The following is a 20,023-nucleotide window of genomic DNA, read 5'->3' as shown; positions in this document are numbered from 1 at the left end:
AGCAGGTCATGTGTAACAACACCAAATAATATATGAAAGAAAGATTGCAATTACAATTCTGTCCCATTCCAAAACTTCTGCTCATCCCACAATCTATAGTGACATCTGTTGTTACTATCCCCATTACGGGTTGTGCCACTGTAATTTATTCTAGCGATAACAATTACAGGCAGTTTAATATGATTGAATTCCTTTGTTAGATATTTCATTTTCAATTAATTTTTCTTCTTGTTCCAACTGAATGTCACAATCATCTTCTAAGGGTGATTAAAAGCTGGTAACACTTTTACCCTGTATTCTAATACGCAAACAGTGACCAAATATCTAATTTGTAACCTACTTAGTAAATCATTACAGTCTCCCATAACCAAATCAAATACTGGTCTGGTTTCTGAATCAATTAATGTTTTTTGAAGGACAACATTTCTGTTTTTGAATGTAACCTTTACTTAAAAATCAGCAGTAATGTTTGTATACCTTGTCCAAACACGTTGGGCAATGTTTATTGCAAACCTGTTCAAATACAATACAAGTTTGTATGATGACAGAGTTTAATGCTATTTCCTTCTGTGTTTCACAAAATCATCAAATTTTAATCCAAGCAATAGGCTGTTGCAGTGGCCAGTCATAGGTTCTTGCATATCTCTTGCACTAGTGTCATGTGAGTCAGCGTCACATAATCACTCGAGCAATGTTGATACTGTATCAAGTGCTTCAACATATTGGGAAAACTTAAGCCTTTTGCAACGCAAATATAATTTGCCGAGCCTTGCCCTCCCATTATCAAACGTTATCAGAGCACCTTTGTAAATGCTTTTGTCATTTGATCATGCCTATTTTAGTTAATGGTGTGCAGTACCATACATTTGTTGGTAACACGGGCAATGAAAAGATAGTAAAGTTTTGAAGTGCCATTAAATTTGATATTTTAGCTATTGTATAAGTAACAGGTGCAGCTGACCTTAAAAAATAGGTGCAGCTGTGGAAATGTTTACAGTAATCAGGTGTGAAGTAATGGTAACAGATGTCATTCCAAGGACAACAAAGCCAAGTACTGTGGCATAGCTTGGTAACCCTGCAATGAGCGAGACAAACAAGTTTTGTGCTCCGGTAAAAAAGTTATTTAGATTATAATAACAGTTAGTTTGGTACAGATTGCTCAGTAAATGTGAGTACATGTAGGAATATATTTTTTTAATCTTATTATTAAATATTTCATTTTCTTCACTTATTATCACAAAAACCACGAACAGACAGTAAAGTCAGGTTATTGTAAAACTTTTATTTTTTCTTCCCCACAGTAGATGTAGAGAATCTCATACATGCACTAACAGTTTGTCTATATACAGTTGTGTATAGGCTAAATGTTTGTAAATGAATTTTCTTGTTTGACTTATTCTTATTAAAGTATTATTTTCACTGTAAGTGGAAGGTGCCTGACTTGCTGTAGAATTTTTAGTTTTGGGATTTGGTGTGATGGGTGCTGTAGTTTTTTTTTTCCCCACTGGGATGACTGTAGTGCCATGGGACAACAATCAATTGACAACCAATGTACAGTATGTTGTCTACATAATTCAGACACACTATCCAGTGAAATACATAAGACAACTGTCCATGTGAAATATGTTTACCTACTCACAAAGAGCTCTTCTTATGGGGCAGCCGCAACTGTAGAAGTCCATTTTAAAAAGTGAAGAAACCACTGGACAGTTGCATCATCCACAATCCTTTATTACATACACAGTGTTTTCAGAACACTTAAAAGTTCCATTATCTTGTGTAAAAAATAGAATCACTTAATCATCTGAGGTCATCCTCATCCCAAAATCATCATGAAACCAAAGGTTCCGTGTGAAAAGAGTAAAAGGTAACTTTAAGAGTTCCACAACTGGTCATTTACCCAATAAAAGAGAGTGAATTAAGCCATTGACCTGCAGTTTCTCATTTTTCAAATTTACCTACCCAATAGTCTAATAGATATATGTACAAAATATCATTGTAAAACATTTTTCTTACAAATAAATTAAAATATAAACCCATATGTACCAAGAAGTATCTTGCTTCTTTCTGCCATTTTCTCTTTGGATGTATTTAATTTCACGTGGATGCAAGACAGCACTTTCAGCATTGCAAAGAGAATCAGCAAGATCTGACAATATTATGAGAGATGTTCCATAGACAATGCACACTAATTTCTTGTTTACTTACAGGTTTATTTTTTATTTTCTGTTTATTTGTTTTTTAATTATCTCTTCACAGTCCTTCAAAATGATCTCCCTGTTTCTCTATGACTGAATCTCAAAATCTCAGAAGCTTTATTATTTCATCCACAATGCCACTTCTGTTCACCTGTTGAATAGCTCAGGTAATGGTGATAGAAAGTGCTTCCAGTGAAAGATAATTAAGTCGGTGCATACGTTTTTTCAACTGTGGGAACATTGAAGTCTGGTGGACTTGTATTCAGGTTTTGGGGAAGATGTGATGACACTTCCAATCCATATTCAAGCAGTTTTTAGTCTGCAACATTGCCGATATGTGGGTAAGCATTGTCATGGAGAATGAGGGCTCAGCCTTGAGCAACTGAGGTTGGGTTTTGTGCATTTTTCTGTGCACATTTTGTATGAAGTTACAATAACACACTGCTGTCAGACTTGTTCCACATGGGACTCTATTTGTTATGATGATTCCTTGGTGATAGTAACCAAAAATCATCATTTGCTTGAGCGTGTTGAAATTTTTTTGGACATGGAGAATTAAGCCCTCCACTCATTGGACTGTGATTTCAACACTGGTTAAAGTCTCTAACTCATGTTTCATCTATAGTGACAATTCAACACAAGAATCCTTGACCTTCATGGTCAAATCGTTGTTTGAGCAAGATTGCAATATCCAGGCATTTCTGCTTCTCTTCAGCAGTCAACCAGCATGGAACTTATCCTGCAGAAATTCTTCTCTACTTGAAATAATTTGTCAGAATATAGAATACTGATGTTGGGGGGATTCCCACGGCTTCAGAAAGTTCCTCACAAACCATACAACATTAACAAACACATTTTATTTCTTTCAAATTTCACTTATTAACTATAGTGATCAGATTTTTCTCTATGAAACATTATTAGTGCAGGTGTTCAGGCCAGCACCCACAGCTACACTGGCAAAGTTGATTGCTGTATTGTGACACAAAAAAAGTTCACCTTTACATGAAATTGTGATGGTTCACAATTAATTAGCCCACTGAAGGTTATTTACTCTTCAGTAGTTAATTTAAGTGAGTCCATTACATGATTTATTAATTTTAATAATAAATCACTCATATGAGAATTACCTTCCACAGTACTTGTTCACAACACAGTTCAATTACACTATTAATTAATTTAGGTTACAGAATCTTCTTGAAACCAATTAAACATTAGCGTTCAATTAAACACTGGCATTTGCTGGTGCATTTAATTTTTGCATATAGAGTGTACATAATTGTGACGTGAGTCAACAACGATAGCACATCTGACATAGATGTTACTTGTTAGCTCTCAAATCATGAACTGTCAGTTTTTGGTGATGTCCAACAGCTTATGCATGGGTGTAAGAACAGACCGTTACTTTGTAAAGTACATAATGCTTTAAAATTTGACTAGGTTGGAATTTACTATTTTTGATGAACTATTAGAACTAAGGTGATTTATGCTTTTATAAAATGTTACTAGTCAGAAATCTATAAACTTACAGCAAACTACTGTCTTTATACAATTTGAGTCCCATTCTTTATATGTATAAGTGTGATTGCAAATTATAGCAAATTACATGAAATTATTAATTAATGAGTTAATCAGTGCTGTATATCATTTTGTATAGATAAGTTAAGGTAACAAAAGTATGTGGTCAAAGTGCAGAATTTAACAGTGCTTCTCATGAAAATATGCAATGAAAAAGGGGCTGCTCATGAACTTCAAAGTTCAGTTACTGTTGAAGATAATTAGCTTTAGGTAATTTAAAATCCACTACTGAAAAGTGGGAATGCTTAACTTATGATTGGTGTAGATCACTTTTCCAAACTGTGTTGATTAGCTCATGAAGTTTTACATGTAGCAAAGTATATTGCAGTCAGTTATAAGTTTTAATTATGAGAGTTGTAATGACAACTAATTATACCAATTGAATCAGACCAGCAAAAATAATAATCTGAATAATAAATTCCATTGAAATCCAGTCTAAAGAAGAACTTCAGATTTTCATGCAGGTGTTACTCGCAAATAGTTAAATATATTGAAAATAAGATAATAATTAGAAATAATTGTTTATTTATGGGAGAAGGGAAACATAATAAACAGGAAAAATCCACTTGTTGTGTCACCTCCCAGCCCCAACCCCTTCTTCTCTCAAACACTTTCATCCATGTCAGTTTTCTCTACTAATTGTGATACACATTGTATACAAATCTTGCACTTGGTTGTCTCTGGCACCCCTCTTGGCTTGTCGCCCTAAATGGTTCCTACAAATTGTGATATGTGCTGTATGGAAATCTTATAGCTGTGGTGCCTCTGACACCCCACTCAGCTTGGTGCCCCAAATGGCATCTTGTCTTGCTTATGCCTTAAACTGGCTCTGAATCTGCCCTGTCTTTGTTGCAGCTGTCATAATTCTTGCTCTCTACTCTTCTCCCTAAATTCCCTTCATACACGTCTGGGTTTGCCACAATCCTGACAAACTACTTTTGATATGTCTATAAACTTACAGCAAACTACTGTCTTTATACAATTTGAGTCCCATTCTTTATATGTATAAGTGTGATTGCAAATTATAGCAAATTACATGAAATTATTAATTAATGAGTTAATCAGTGCTGTATATCATTTTGTATAGATAAGTTAAGGTAACAAAAGTATGTGGTCAAAGTGCAGAATTTAACAGTGCTTCTCATGAAAATATGCAATGAAAAAGGGGCTGCTCATGAACTTCAAAGTTCAGTTACTGTTGAAGATAATTAGCTTTAGGTAATTTAAAATCCACTACTGAAAAGTGGGAATGCTTAACTTATGATTGGTGTAGATCACTTTTCCAAACTGTGTTGATTAGCTCATGAAGTTTTACATGTAGCAAAGTATATTGCAGTCAGTTATAAGTTTTAATTATGAGAGTTGTAATGACAACTAATTATACCAATTGAATCAGACCAGCAAAAATAATAATCTGAATAATAAATTCCATTGAAATCCAGTCTAAAGAAGAACTTCAGATTTTCATGCAGGTGTTACTCGCAAATAGTTAAATATATTGAAAATAAGATAATAATTAGAAATAATTGTTTATTTATGGGAGAAGGGAAACATAATAAACAGGAAAAATCCACTTGTTGTGTCACCTCCCAGCCCCAACCCCTTCTTCTCTCAAACACTTTCATCCATGTCAGTTTTCTCTACTAATTGTGATACACATTGTATACAAATCTTGCACTTGGTTGTCTCTGGCACCCCTCTTGGCTTGTCGCCCTAAATGGTTCCTACAAATTGTGATATGTGCTGTATGGAAATCTTATAGCTGTGGTGCCTCTGACACCCCACTCAGCTTGGTGCCCCAAATGGCATCTTGTCTTGCTTATGCCTTAAACTGGCTCTGAATCTGCCCTGTCTTTGTTGCAGCTGTCATAATTCTTGCTCTCTACTCTTCTCCCTAAATTCCCTTCATACACGTCTGGGTTTGCCACAATCCTGACAAACTACTTTTGATGAAGTGTTCCCCAGGTGTCCTTCTCTAATGCCTTCCTCCTCCTCCTCCTCCTCCTCCTCCCTGTACTTCCTCCACCTCCTGTCTCCCATCTAAATCTCTACTCTCCCAATCTCTTGCTCTTACAGATTGGCTATCCCTGTGCATATCCACAAATTCCACAGCCTGGCTCTCCAGAACTACCTAGTCTAATTGAGCCAACATCTTGCAGACCTGACAAAATACTGCTCTCTGACTATTCTCATGGCTTAGCCACTGTAAAATATGGCTTACTACTTGCTCCTTGGTGTACGGAGGTTTCAATGCCATCACTTTCCTTCTGACTTGCTGTACACAGTTTATTAATATTCACAGCCAGACTGATGATACCTCAACTGATCTTAAAGCATTTAAATCACCCAGTTCCGTGGTCTGAGCTCTATTCTGAAGCCTATCATAAAATACAAAAATTCAGCTATATGACCCACTGAATTCAATGATGAATGACAACACTGTTTCAAAAAATCCTGTGGTTCTGCAACTTTGTGAACAGAGTATCAATGATAGTTTACCCAGCCTCTCTATTATGAACACTCGAATTAACTTCACTACCGAAATTACTCATTTTTCTATTATGGGTGTGAAACCATTCATTAATAGTGTCGCTATAGGTTTCTAAAAATTGTTCCTGATTCTTGTCCACATCCACTAGGTCACTCATTCTGTCGACATAGTGATCCAAGTGGGCCTGAAATCTTCATATTTGACTGAGAGTATCCTCACATTCCAACAGATCTAATATTTCTTTAAATGTGTCATGAATTAAGACAACAGTCAGATTTATCTCACTGGGCTCAGTAATCTGTTGAACAACCAGCAAATAATTATTGTTGCATATTTGTTCCATAGCTCCTGGACAGTACCTTTAGGATCTACCTGTCTCCTCCATAATTCATACATTAGTTACCCTCTTCTGAGGAAAGTTTGATCCCTTACATTGCTATGCATACTCAAAAATGCCTCAAAGATAAAGTCCTCAGGTTATTCAAAGATGATGAATTTTCTCAGCTGTACCCAGGCAAAAACAATTACATAGCAGTAAGAGTGGACAGTGAAAAAGGTCATAAGCAGAAATGTGTCCTACTTTGTAACATGAAAGAAATGTTCATAGTCTACTGTAAGCATATGGCAGTGAATTGGGGTTCCCAAAATTTTGTGAACTCAGGCCAAAGTGGTGTATTGGAGTTGATCCTGCTGGTACATACTCAGTTTATTTATGCGTGATACATTGAAATGCCAAACTGATGTTAGCTTCAACACCTATCAAGAAAGAGGACTACAAGAAACTAATCTAGAATACTGTGTCCTGTTTGGAATCAAAAGACGGCATGGTGCAATACCATGAACAGTGTCCTGGAAAATCTGATTTGGAACCCTTTGTGATTTACTTTGGTGGTAAGGCACTACAGAATATCAGTTGCTGTATTATTAGTGCCTTCATCATGATGCCACTGCAGTTCATGCATTCATAATGAGTCTGATTAAATATTTGAGAATAACAATAGAAGACATCAAGTGCGTTCACTACTTTAGTGATGGATATGCTGCCCAATACAAAAATTTTATCAATTTACGCCTGCATGAAAAGGACTTTGGTACCTCTGCTGACTGAAATTTCTTTGTAATCAGTTGTAGAAAATCTCCTTGTGATGGAACTGGAGGAGAAGTTAGAAAGGCAGCTCATGTTAGCTCACAGAGACCTTTGGATGTCTCAATATTCATGCCTCTTAATAAGTTCTACAAATATTTCAGGCATCATCTTTTTTATGTTACGCATGAAGAAACTGAACAAATTTTGTTTGATCAGAAACGAAGGTTTGCTAAAGGTCACACAATTTCTGGGACAAGAGAAAATCGCCAGTGCAAGCCCATTGGCCTAATCAAAAACAGTAAGCAGAGTTTCCAATAATGCTGTAGGATTCACAGTTAAAGCATTTCAAGCAGATGAAAAAATTCCAGCTGTTTCAACTACAACATTAGAATGTGGGCAATACATAGCTTGTATGTACAACAATTCTTGGTGGGTGAGAAGTGTGTGAAGTTTCATGACAACAAAAACATCACTCGGTTAGCAATATGCATGCACATGGTTGTGGTGCTCCGATGTTATTGAGTGATGATGTAACATTTGCTCAGGATCTACAATTCCCTATTATTGACTTGCTTGCCAGGTCATTTCTTCACATTTGCCAATACCTCTAGGTTGGACTTTGTGTCTCAAACTGCTGCACTTATTGCTGGAAGTCAAGAATACAATCCACTGTTCAAATTCTTTAAATAAATATGACACTTCTCATAAATAATGTGATGTATATTGCATTCTCCTTTTACAATGACAATCCATAAGAAATGTTTGTTACTTGGAATGCCACAAATACGTCAGTAAGGACAATGTCAGTAAACTGACAGTTCCAGATACCAGGATCAAATTGAATTTGATAGATATGTTTTGCTCTTGTTCCTGTGACTTTGCTGCAATTGTCATGGCCATTCTTCTTCCATAGCATGCACCATATCTGTAAGGCAGGACCCAACAACATGGAATAAACTGTCCAAAGCATAGTAACTGCAAAACGTAGCAACATTGCTGTCGTCATCCAGCTTGCAAATACGATGCATCTCTTAACTCCGGAATACATACACATAAAGAAAACAAACATCCCACCACTATATTATACTACATTTATTACTTAAATAAAACTTTTATGGTGGGCATCACCATTCATCAGTTCAGCCGATCCCGTGCAATACATCACTTCACCAATTCATACGTTACACTTCATGGTCCTGCCCATTGCTTCAGCTGGCCGTCTAGTAAAGATACTTGCTGGATTCCTGAACAATGAAAATTTAAAATCATAAAAGCACTATCAATAACATCAGGAAGTCAAGATATTTACTTAGAATTTGGAAACAGTATCAGCAGTTTATTCAGTCTGAAGTGGAAAAGAATTATTCCTGTTGTACAGTTTGACATTCTAACTTTGTAGAGTTTCATTTGGTTTATTGCTGATTAATGCTTGAAGTTGATTTTTACATAACTAAATTTTTATTTTTATGGACACAGAAACAGCATTCACTGATTTTTACTTTCTGTTTGCTAACTAATGTCACATTTCAGCATATTGACCATGTGTGAAAGGTAATAACTTAGAAACATGTTTTCAGCCATAACTGGCCATGGCCCAAAAGTTGAACTATATACCTTCTGAAGCTCTTTCTAGGCACAGCAAGATAGAAAAGATAAAGAACATACCCTGACAAATGGGCCCTCCAAATCTATCCAAAATTTGGCAACTGAAAATTTTCTGCAAAATTTACAGGAGAATAGGTTTGAATAGATAAGGACAGAGGCTATTGTACAAAGACCTCAAGAAGACAACATGGCTGTGTATCATAATACCAATTCTTGGCTGAATCCATCCTGAAAATTACAATTTATGGCTGATCACAGATGTGCTCTCTAAGTTACGCAATGAATTTTCTTCCACCTTTGCAGAATTACAGCTATCACCAAACTTATTTGAAAATCAAATCAGTAATATTTTCTTATCAGACACAAGTATGAGGAAATGGGGGCTTTCATAATAGTTATCCAAAGTTGGTACTTGGGCGTGCACATAGCAGTGCAAATTTGGGACCCCTATCTAAACTTTGTACATGTTTATCCAATACTTTGTTGAACCTGCTCAAAACCTTTCACTGGATTTTGAATGGCCAGGCAGCAATCATGTCAGGCTGCTCCACTTGACATAGAATGACCAAAAGCTATATAGCTAGAATAACTTTTTTTTTCTCTAAGCTTCAAATGGGTTCTGCAATTGTAATATTATCAAGCACACATCAATAAGAAAGTCTTTAAAACAGGTGCACTGTGCCACTACATTGTATCAACTGAAGACACAGTGGTTGTGTGCTCAACTGATACTATGGATTTGGCGCAGAGAGAGAGAGAGAGAGAGAGAGAGAGAGAGAGAGAGAGAGAGAGAGAGGGAGGGAGAGGGAGAGGGAGAGAGAGAGAGAGAGAGCATGCTTTATTTGAATCACAAACTGTTTGTGAGAAGTAAAACAAATAAGTTTTCTGCACACAGTGGTGATCAACACACATAATTTGAGTACAAGCTCCAAACACATCATGATTCTATTTTTGCCTGCCTTGTGATCATTAATTACGGGGAAGTAATTAGTTATACGTAAATCTTCAGTGACATTGACACCAATCCTCCTGCCCCCTCAAACATGCAATATTACTGTCTAAGTATTCTATTCCAGTACACAGTACTCCCTGGTAAACAAATATTTACCATTAGACTGTGAAAAGTTTTTTGAGATGTCCAAATGCTATAGTTGTGATGAATGGTGAAAACTGTTCTGAAAGACTGATAGCTTCAGGTGTCCAGTCATCTCCCCATTCAGACCTGTGAGAGAGAACGTTGCCGTTGTAAAAACAAGTGCCTATTATTCAAGCAACTCTGCATACATTGTGCAGAGGATGGCACACAGTTTAGCATCGTTGCAGATTTGGGCACCAATATTGTGATGAAAGCAACTGCAATGTCCATCCAGAGTTGCGCAGTTTCACAGCTGCATCTGTTAGCAAGACTGTCTAACTGTGTAACCAATGATGTGGCATGTGCTTTCCTTAGACAGTTGTGATGATGTTTCCAAATCTTTCTGGTTAGTGACATTACTGTCAGCGATCAGTGCCATGCTTGTTCTCACCTTTTTCTCTTTGTTTGCTATTCAGATTTTGTTCAAACACTGTTGGTGATTCTGGGCTTCACATTTGACTACCTCTATGTTTGTCCTTTCAAACATGTGTATGATTAACATTATCTGCTTGGTCCTTCAGCCACTAGCCATTTATTAGAGAAACTGCCTTGTGGCACTCCCCCCATCGAAGTAGTGAATTATAGAAGTGACAATGAGGCTGTCTCTCATGGGCTAAATATCTCTTCACAAAGTACCAATAATTTCTGAGTTTTGGCAGTGTAAAATAATGCAGAAGGAACAGATATAGTGGAGACAACTACAGAAGGAGCAGATGCAGGAGATGATCAAACATTGTGGAGCAGATCTGAAACTTGAGCAGTCTGCAGGTCGAACATCTGTCGGGCAACCTTCGCCCAGGTCAATCATCAGTCTTATGCATCCTGGAGAGTAGATGTGCATGGCCTAACCCATAAATTGAAATTTTAGTGTACAAATTGCAGTGTCTCATATGCAGATTCTTAAATTGGAGGTGTAGTTGTCACTTAAGCGCAAGACCTCACCTTAAGCACGATCACAATTATTGCCAACTTGTTTGAGGTGTCAGAAGCAGCTCAAAATGCACTTTCCAATAGCTGGCATATAGTTCAACTCTCTGCCACATGCTGATATTTCCTGAGCTGCTACTCAAGATGTGCATCCTGTGCAAGGAAATGTTTCTTGCTTCCAAGCAGATATCAATGGACGTAGTAAGAAAATGCTACCTAGTCAGGCATCTCAATGTAGACCACGGAGTGTTCTCCCTCTTTGGATTCACCCCCTATGATGCTTACTTAAGCCATTGTCCAGACTGTTGGATATGCCACAAGTGTCTCCAGTGGCTGCATCTTTTCGATACATATTATTCCTTTCACAAACAAAGTGACAGGGCAGGAAAACAGTACTGTGTGCTGATGCACCAGTGTTCACCAATAACTGTGGGCAGCAGAACATGACGAAGCATCAACGTTCATTTTAACTCCAGTCCTGGCAGAACCCGCACACGTGCCTAATAAATTCCTGATTGAGTTGTGCATCAGTGGTGTTTATATTTAATTCCACATGGATGCCAGGGCAGTAATTTGTCTGATTAATCAGGAAACCTAGCAGGATTTAGGATCCCCTGCACGGCAGTGGCAGATTTGTTTTACAAAATTGCCTATTGGCTTCTGAGAGATTCCATGGTGACTTTTGTTACATTTTGAAATCAATGTTTTATCATGTTGACTTTTTATCAGTTTATAAATGCATTTTTTTAAAATCAGTGTTAAAAATTGTGTTATTCAGGCAAAGTTCTTGAAGTGTTATTTAAGCTGGGAAGAGCAGTAAAATTAAAGAACAAGAATGTAATTTATGTTGTGACTCACGTTAAAAATTTGGGACATCCTATTCCTAATGTGAATTTTAGGTCAAAAGTGTTCTCAAACTATTCAGAGTATGGATCTGGTTTTTATCACAGAAAATGCATATTAGGCTGGCTTTAAAATGACAGACTTATAGATTTCTAAAAATATTTATACCTTGTGAAATGGTGTAATACACTGAAAAAGGCACATGACTCAGTGTTCCGTGACTCTTATTACTTGCTGCTGCTTGTTAGAAAAAATCTTTTCCAGCAAGCACAGAAATGAAAATAAGACGTTATGTGCCAAATAAGAGAAACTTAACATTAACATTCTACTTTTCAAACACCATGAAAAATTATAGGAGCATGACATCTGGGAAAATGAACTGTAAATTCAATTAAAAGTCAGAGAACTGAAAATATCCTCCTGCATTGACAACATCAAGTAGATTAATTTTCTTTGTAATTTTATCAATTTTACAGGCCATTGCCAATCATGACCAGCATGCTCCATTGCACTGGTTAGGTAAGAATTTCCAAAAGCTGCACATACTTCTCCAGCAGTGAATTTACTATCATATTCTAGTCTCCAATTCTCACACTTTCTATAGTTTCTTCAGTATGTTGGTTTGCAGCAGTGAAATTCTTTGGAAACAGCAGATATGTTTGTAATAATCCTTTCTTGTAGTGAAGCAGTGAATGCTTTTCATGTTTGGTACTGATGGTGCTGAAAATTTGAGCCAGATTACATTTCACATTGATTCCTTGAATTTCAACAGACACATGAAAAAGATGCATAGTTGGGGTACATGCAGCTACCTGAGCGAAAGTTGGTGCATCACCTACTATGAATTTTCGCCTTTTTTTACTGCATTCCACAATAGCCATTCTGCAACTGCACCAATTCCACCTATGGCTCCTTTACCATAGGATGTAGCAAATAAGTTCCAATAGATTTCCACATTATGAAATGACTGAAACTGAGGCACAGCAGCAGTAACATATTTGCTTTTAAGTTGTGAGGGAGGTCCATCTGACCAGATTGAAACTACCTTAACATTTCCAGGTATAGTTGACAGTGCCTTGCTAATGTATGCAATTGCACTACTTGAGCCATGGCTTTATCCAGTGCACCATGTGACTTACACGATGACAAACCTGTTTTGCTATGCTGCTGATTTTGTAACTTATGTTGCCTATGTTTTCTAACTCTTGCCCTAGTTTTAGCTCTTCTTTCTTCTAATAACAGCCATTGCCTATGTTGATTCTGCTGTAGAACCTTTTGTTTCTGCTTCTGCTAGCTTTTTCTAGATTCTTCCAGGTGCTTCCTCTTAATTTCTTCATATTTTTCTTCACTCTTTGACTTTTCCCTCCTCCTACTCTGTCTTTCTGCTGCTGCTAAAGGCATCCTCTTCTTCTAACCTTACAATAGTACAACTGTAGCTCAGATTACATGACTCACGTTACACATTTAGTTTTCTGTTTTTACAATATTAGTGGAAATTGGGAAAATTTTAGTAGTGATTTTAGTTACACATTCACACTAAGAAGTAAATTACTGATCAAGATAAAGTTATTTCTAATATCTTTCTTGGTATAAAAACTTAATTAGATGAAAGTGACTCATGTTACTTGAAAGTTCGTGCTGTTGTACTATATTATTTATCCTAACTTATAATTTACCTACTTCAGTTTTATACTCTTTATGCAATACATTAGGGTATGTAATGGTAATATAAATAATGATATGCTAATTCTTACCTGCCAGTTAGTCGAAATGAAGATCCAAAATCTCCAATAATTCACACTCTCATCATATGAAAAACATATGGCATTATAGAAATGGCTACAAATAATGGAGGGAAAGCAATAATGGGCCACAAACCATTGTTGCCATACACTAAAAAGTCCAGACTTTTCAAAAAATATATAGAAGGTACGAAACTTTAAACATTTAAATATTGTAAGTGTGACCTACATTACATGGAATATCCCTTCTGTCTCTGGGTCTTTGGTTGACATATGTTTGATGATTTTTCTGATGTTTTGCCAGCACAAGTGGCTGGCACTGCCAAAGTTTCACCATGCTTAGCTGATGGTGGACTGGAGTCGAGCTCACAGCTGCAGCTTATATACAGGGGGTCTCACCTAACTCTGCCACCTCAAATATCTCTGGAGCAACAATAGTTATTCAAAAATGGTTTTCAGCAGCAAGGGCTTAGGAAACCAAATACTGTGCGGAATTTTAAAACGTAAACAAATACTATTTTCAACACAAATTGTGGATTTTTAAATGGACACATCCTGTTATTTCATATGCAATCAATCGCATGAAAAATCACAAAAATAATGGCATTGGTTGCACCATAATACGTCAATTACATCCTGAGAAAAGCAAAGATGACGCTTGAAATAAATGAAGCGCACAGATAGCGCACATCCTGAGACTCAAGCATGCACCTCATGCTGTCTGTGCCAGGGGCTCACACAATGGGAAGGTGTGAACAATCCACAAAACCAAGCAAGTGACATGCCCAATGCAAAGTTACGTTTTTCATATTGTAAATGTATTTATATTCTAACAAAATGACAACTAGAGCTACACTTTAATTCACTTTGCTAAACACATTTACTAGTGCCCTGTCACACACAGGAACTGTATTGTTGTGTATTACATCCTGTCACCCACAGGAACTGTATTGTTGTGTATTACATCCAGCTTAGAAGATAAACCCACATCTTGACCAAGGAAACTGTGTCACGTCAACATATATTAGTAGTGCCCTCTGTTTGTATCAATATACGTTTGCAGGCGGGTAATGAGAGAGTGTTGCACAGATTGTAGAGTTTCTACAGATATTGCCAGTACATGCCTCAGTAATACAATGTTGCATATCCTCTACTGTCTTTGGGGGTTCTCGATACACTCTGTCTCTTACTGCACCCCAGAGAAAGAAGTCTAATGATGTCAAGTCGGGGGACCGCCTACACAGTACCTCCTTGGATGATCCACCTAATTGGATATGTCGCATCTAGAGCGTCTCTGGCAACTTTTGCATTGTGTGCAGAACATCCATCTTGTTGGAACCACAATGATAGACAAGTTTACAATATTAGATCGTCAATGAGGAGTGCTAGTGTGTGTTGAAGAAATGATGCATATTACTGTCTATTCAATGTTCCACGGTAAAACTAGGGACCTACAATACAGTTAGCAATGATCCACACCAAAAATTGACACTCCACTGTCATTGATGAGCAACTTGCTGAATCCAGTGGGGATTTTGCATGGACCAGAAGTGCATGTTCCGCAGATTCACATTAACATGATTTGTAAATGAAGCCTCATCCATAAACAATGTATTGCTTAGGAATACTGGAGTGCCTTGAAAACGCTGAAGTGAAAAATGACAGAATGCAAAGTGGGATTCAAAGTCATTCCTGTACAGTCCTTGGTGCAGTGAGATATGGAATGGACGAAACTGATGCTGATGCAAGGTTCTGCACACACTACTGTGGCTTATTCCTACACCTCGAGCAATTTCTCATACACCCACCTGAGGATTGTGCACTACACCAGCCAGAACAGCAAATCCAGTCACTGGCATTGTATGTCAACGTTTTGTGGGAACCCAGCTTCCTGTATACCTGAGTGTCTTGCAGATGTTGCCAATGGTTCAACACAATGGACACTGTTGATCTGAGTAGCATTCAGCATACAGTGTCACAGCTGCAGTTGCATTTCTGTGACATTAGTCATAAATTAAAATAATATCTAGTTTTTCTTCATTACTGAATGCCTCCATATCGACTAGATGATGGCAAATGTAACAAGCCACAAGAACACGCATAATACTACACCATACATTAACACTCCACTGACATATTACATCAATCACATCACGAATAGTGGCAGCTTGAGTCTCAGGACATGCGCTAGCTGTACGTTTCATTTATTTCAAGCGTTAACTTCGCTTCAGAATTTTTCAGGATGTAACTGACGTATTGCGATGCAACCAACACCATTATGTTTGTGATTTTTCATGCTATTGATAGCATACAAAATAATAGGGGGTGTCCATGTAAAAATACACAAGTTTGTGTTAAAAATAGTATTTCTTTATGTTTTAAAATTTCACGTAGTATTTGGTTTCCTAAGCCCCTGCCATACATTCATGCTGGTGGAAACCATTTTTGAATATCTGTTGTTGTTCCAGAGATATTTGAGGTGGCAGAGTTAGGTGAGACACTCAGTATATGGCACACCAGTGTCCAAGAGCTTTTCTGTGGTGATTACTGCAGAGGTTCTCCCCTTGCTACCTGCAACGATCATTTGTTGCAACATGGGAATTCAGCATCTGTTCAACTTGAGGCTTTCTTCTTGCTTGTTGAAACTGTGGTCATGTTTGTGTATTTCTACATCTTCCCTGAATAAGCAGGTGTGACAACTCTTTTCTACTCCAAGAACTTCCATGTTCACAAATTTTACTATGTGGTTGGTCTTCCACAGAGTTTGCTCTACCATGACTGATTTTTCATCCCGGCCCAACCAGCAATGCCACTCATGTTCAGTGATTCTAGTGTTGACTTATCATCAGTCATTCTAACATAGAGTTTTCCACCTTTACATGGTATGGAGTATATTCCTGACATTGCAAGTGGGTTTCTTTTCTCCTTTGCTGATCTAAGACACTCTTTGACCTTCTTGGATAAGGAAAAATGTGACCATCATAATGAAAACTGAAGATTACAAGCAGAAGAACCAGTACCTATTAGATCCAATGTGCACCGATGTAGCGGATCTGCACTTAGTACTAGATAAGAATCAGTTAATCAAGGCCTCTCAGCAGACATAAAGAGGACTCTCCAGGACACAGAAGCCCTACCACTTCAGCTGTATGGATTACCAAAGAGCCATAAGAATAATGTTCCATTAAGACTAACACCTCAGCTGTATGGATTATCAAAGATCCGTAAGAACAATGTTCCATTAAGACTGACTGTTAGTGCTTCTGGTTCAATAATGTATAAACTTGCAAAACACTTGGCCTCTTTACTCCAGCTGCATGTTTGAGAGACTGATACATACATAATGGACTTGGGACATTTCATTGAGAAGCTGAAGAACTTGCAAGAAATGACATCCTGGTCAGCTCTGATTTGTTTGCTTACCGAAGTGGCACTCCATGGTTCTGTGGAGTAATTGGTTCCATTTTCCAGCAAGAAAACACCAAGCTCTTTCAAACATGTATCGCCATGCCATTACTACCAGCTGTGGCAGCAGTTGATGACTGAACCAGCACAGGTCTGGCAACTCACGGAATTTGAGTCACTTCCTCCGATGCTACAATCACTGACAGTCTCAGTGCCTCAGCAGCAACTACAGCCTCAACTGAACTAGACAGAAAATGAATAAGATGCCAAAGGGATGGAAACTTTGGAAATTGAGATGCTGTTGGAGTCACTGCCAGGGAACATTGCTCCCCACTGCCCCAGTAGCCAAAACATAGGTCTTGTCACTTCCAACCCCATTAAAGTGGAGAATAATTTAGTATCTTCATTGCATTTGGACACTGATATACAGATGGATGTACCAGCATTGGCTCTCCAGAGATTTATGATGTCATGGCCACACACAGGTCTGTTAACAAGACTTTTGGGTGGCATAGACCACTAGAAAAGTGCACGCTCATTGATCAGCCAGTTGTGTTGATGTATCCAAAGCTTTTTGGTTGCTGACATTACTATTTGCACACAGTAATATGCTTATTCTCAGTTATTTCACTTGGTTTGCTATTCAGATTTTGTTTGTATATTGTTAATGATTCTGAGCTTCATGCTTGAATTCCTCTTGTGTGTTCTCTTTTATTTGTGTAAGATTGGATGCCATCCACTCAGCTGTTTCAGCCACTTGCAGTTTTCCAGAGAAACTGTGCACTCCCCGCCTATGGGTACGACATTGGAAAACATAATTCACCTGTATCATTGTACCCCTTTTCTATTCTTTTCACTGTTGGTTCTTGGAGAGAGAAATCATCAGTATCCTTCTGTGTGGTCCAGAATTTCTCTAATAATGCAATTATGAGAAGGTTTTTTAAGAAATGTCTTAGGTGCATGAATTACTCTTCCTTATAATCCTTCCAATAAATAAGATTGGCATTTGCCTTCCCAGTAGCTATATCTGTGTGTTCATTCCACATGAAATCTTTGCATACAAACTTGTAGATACTTGTGTATTATGACTGATCACCTATTGTGCAATGAAATGTTATTAATACAGATACTTAAATGTTATTAATACAGATACTTCCATCTATTTATGTGCATTACATTACTTTTTGGCACTGAGGGTAGGCTAACAGTCCTCACATCATGCAGTGATCATCTAAATGTGTCACTGCATTTTGTAGTAAGTTGCTAATGATGCCACAAGGCTAACAAATACAGAAATACATCAGTTATCTGCAAGATCATTTACATATGTTGTGAACAGGAGCGCCAGAGGTGGCCTCATTAGACTATCTCGATCATAACAGATGTTACTTTTGCTTCTGACTTCTGTCTTCAGAAGAACAACGTACTGATGTATGTTTGTGCTGATCTAATCATGTGTCTGTTCAGATATTTTGCACACACATATATTCCCTGCAGACCTATAAGGGCCATACATTTACTGTGCATTTGCTCTAACATGAGAACTAACCCTTCCAAAAGCATATGAAAATCCAGTTCGTCACATAATTCAAACCACTATGCAGACATGCTATTTAACTTTTTCCAGGAAGTGAATCCTTAATGTCAAGCACAGACTGACTCAAGACCTTTTGATTATCCTACTGCCTGCCAAACTGAATTACCAAATTACGCCTTTTTCCTAAGAATTGATAATGCATTAATTTATCATATAAGTTAACGATCCACTATACTGCACACAATAGTATTGCCACACAAACCCAAAATTGTTGTAAGTTAAGGTCAAGAATATAGAAGTTCAAATAGCTGTCTCCTCTTTATGTCCAAATAAAATGAAAAATGTGTTTGTGATTAGTGAGCAGTTTTATTACACATTCTTATTTACTCTTTTTCTAGCATTTAGAAGGTCTCATGCAGTTCCAACTTTATTATTTTAGTCATAGCTGTTATTTTTCAGCAGTTATAGTATAAATTTATGTATAGAATTCAGTTGTCAGTTGCAAATAATTTTCAACAAATGACTGAATTCTACTCTGAAATACCATCTTTGTAAAAATGTGAAAAACTTTATTTTTGTTTTCCAGGAATTCTGCTGAAGTCACTTCAATTTCCTTCATAGCTACTGATCTTAAAGAACATTCATTTTGATAACTTCCAGAATGGACACCATATATTCATATTTCACATGAAAATAGACAAATTGTTTAAATCATTGATGAAACATAGATATAGAGAAATGGCCTGATGTGGCTAATCTACACTTAAATCTAAAGCATGAAAAGATCCATATACTGTGACGAAGGCTGGATAAATTTATAAAAAAATTAAAAGCACTTTGTAACTTTTTTTTAATATATTATAAAAAATTCAAGTAGATTAACGTAAAAGATAGAAAAGAAATAATAAAGAAAGTTTTAAATTACAATGCATGTACAAACGTTTTAATGAAATAAATTTCCTTGTTGCTTCCATTCAATGTTTTTTGCATGTAATTTTATTTCACAAAATAAAGAATGAAAACTCTTCCATCAAGACATCTGCCAGCAAGTGCTAATCCTACACATTAATGAAAACTGATATCTTGTTTCCAGTATATGCAGTGTGTACTGTCAAATTTTACACACAATCATAGATTTACACTTGCCCTGTTCTGTACTATACTCTTTACATTGAGAGAAGAGCTCTGACAGCTGGCAGTACTCTTGCTGCTATTCGACACGGACGGGCAGCGAGCCAGCGGCAGGGAGAACAGGGTGACAGACCTTCCCGTCACGCCCTTCGGCAACACTTGCGCTCCTTCAGAACCTAACAATGCCGTGTCATTCATTGCAGCATTCCTGTATGGGCAGCATTCTGCTGACCAGTGTCTGTCTTCCTTGATGGAGTATTTTTTCACATGTACTACCAGTGTTTGTCACCTTACACGAACACACACATAAATATTTTCTTTAATGACGTTGCAGCCATATGGCTGCA

The 20,023-nt window shown here is 37.2% G+C and overlaps 1 protein-coding gene across 1 annotated transcript in view; it reads left to right on the top strand.

Moving 5' to 3' along the window:
- The window catches only part of LOC124614070, a 256,459-nt gene extending 236,941 nt beyond the window's left edge, over window positions 1-19,518 (top strand). Inside the window, exon 8 of the mRNA XM_047142906.1 lies at window positions 19,132-19,518. Within this exon, the coding sequence (XP_046998862.1) occupies window positions 19,132-19,166 (35 nt within the window). The 3' untranslated portion in view covers window positions 19,167-19,518. The remainder of the gene's footprint in view (window positions 1-19,131) is intronic.
- The last annotated feature ends 505 nt before the right edge of the window (window positions 19,519-20,023 follow it).

This window comes from Schistocerca americana, chromosome 4 (genome assembly GCF_021461395.2).
Source record: "Schistocerca americana isolate TAMUIC-IGC-003095 chromosome 4, iqSchAmer2.1, whole genome shotgun sequence".
In the NCBI taxonomy this organism is placed as follows: Eukaryota; Metazoa; Arthropoda; class Insecta; order Orthoptera; family Acrididae; genus Schistocerca; species Schistocerca americana.
The sequence above is the reverse complement of the archived record's forward strand: the minus strand, read 5'-3'. Positions and strand labels throughout refer to the sequence as shown.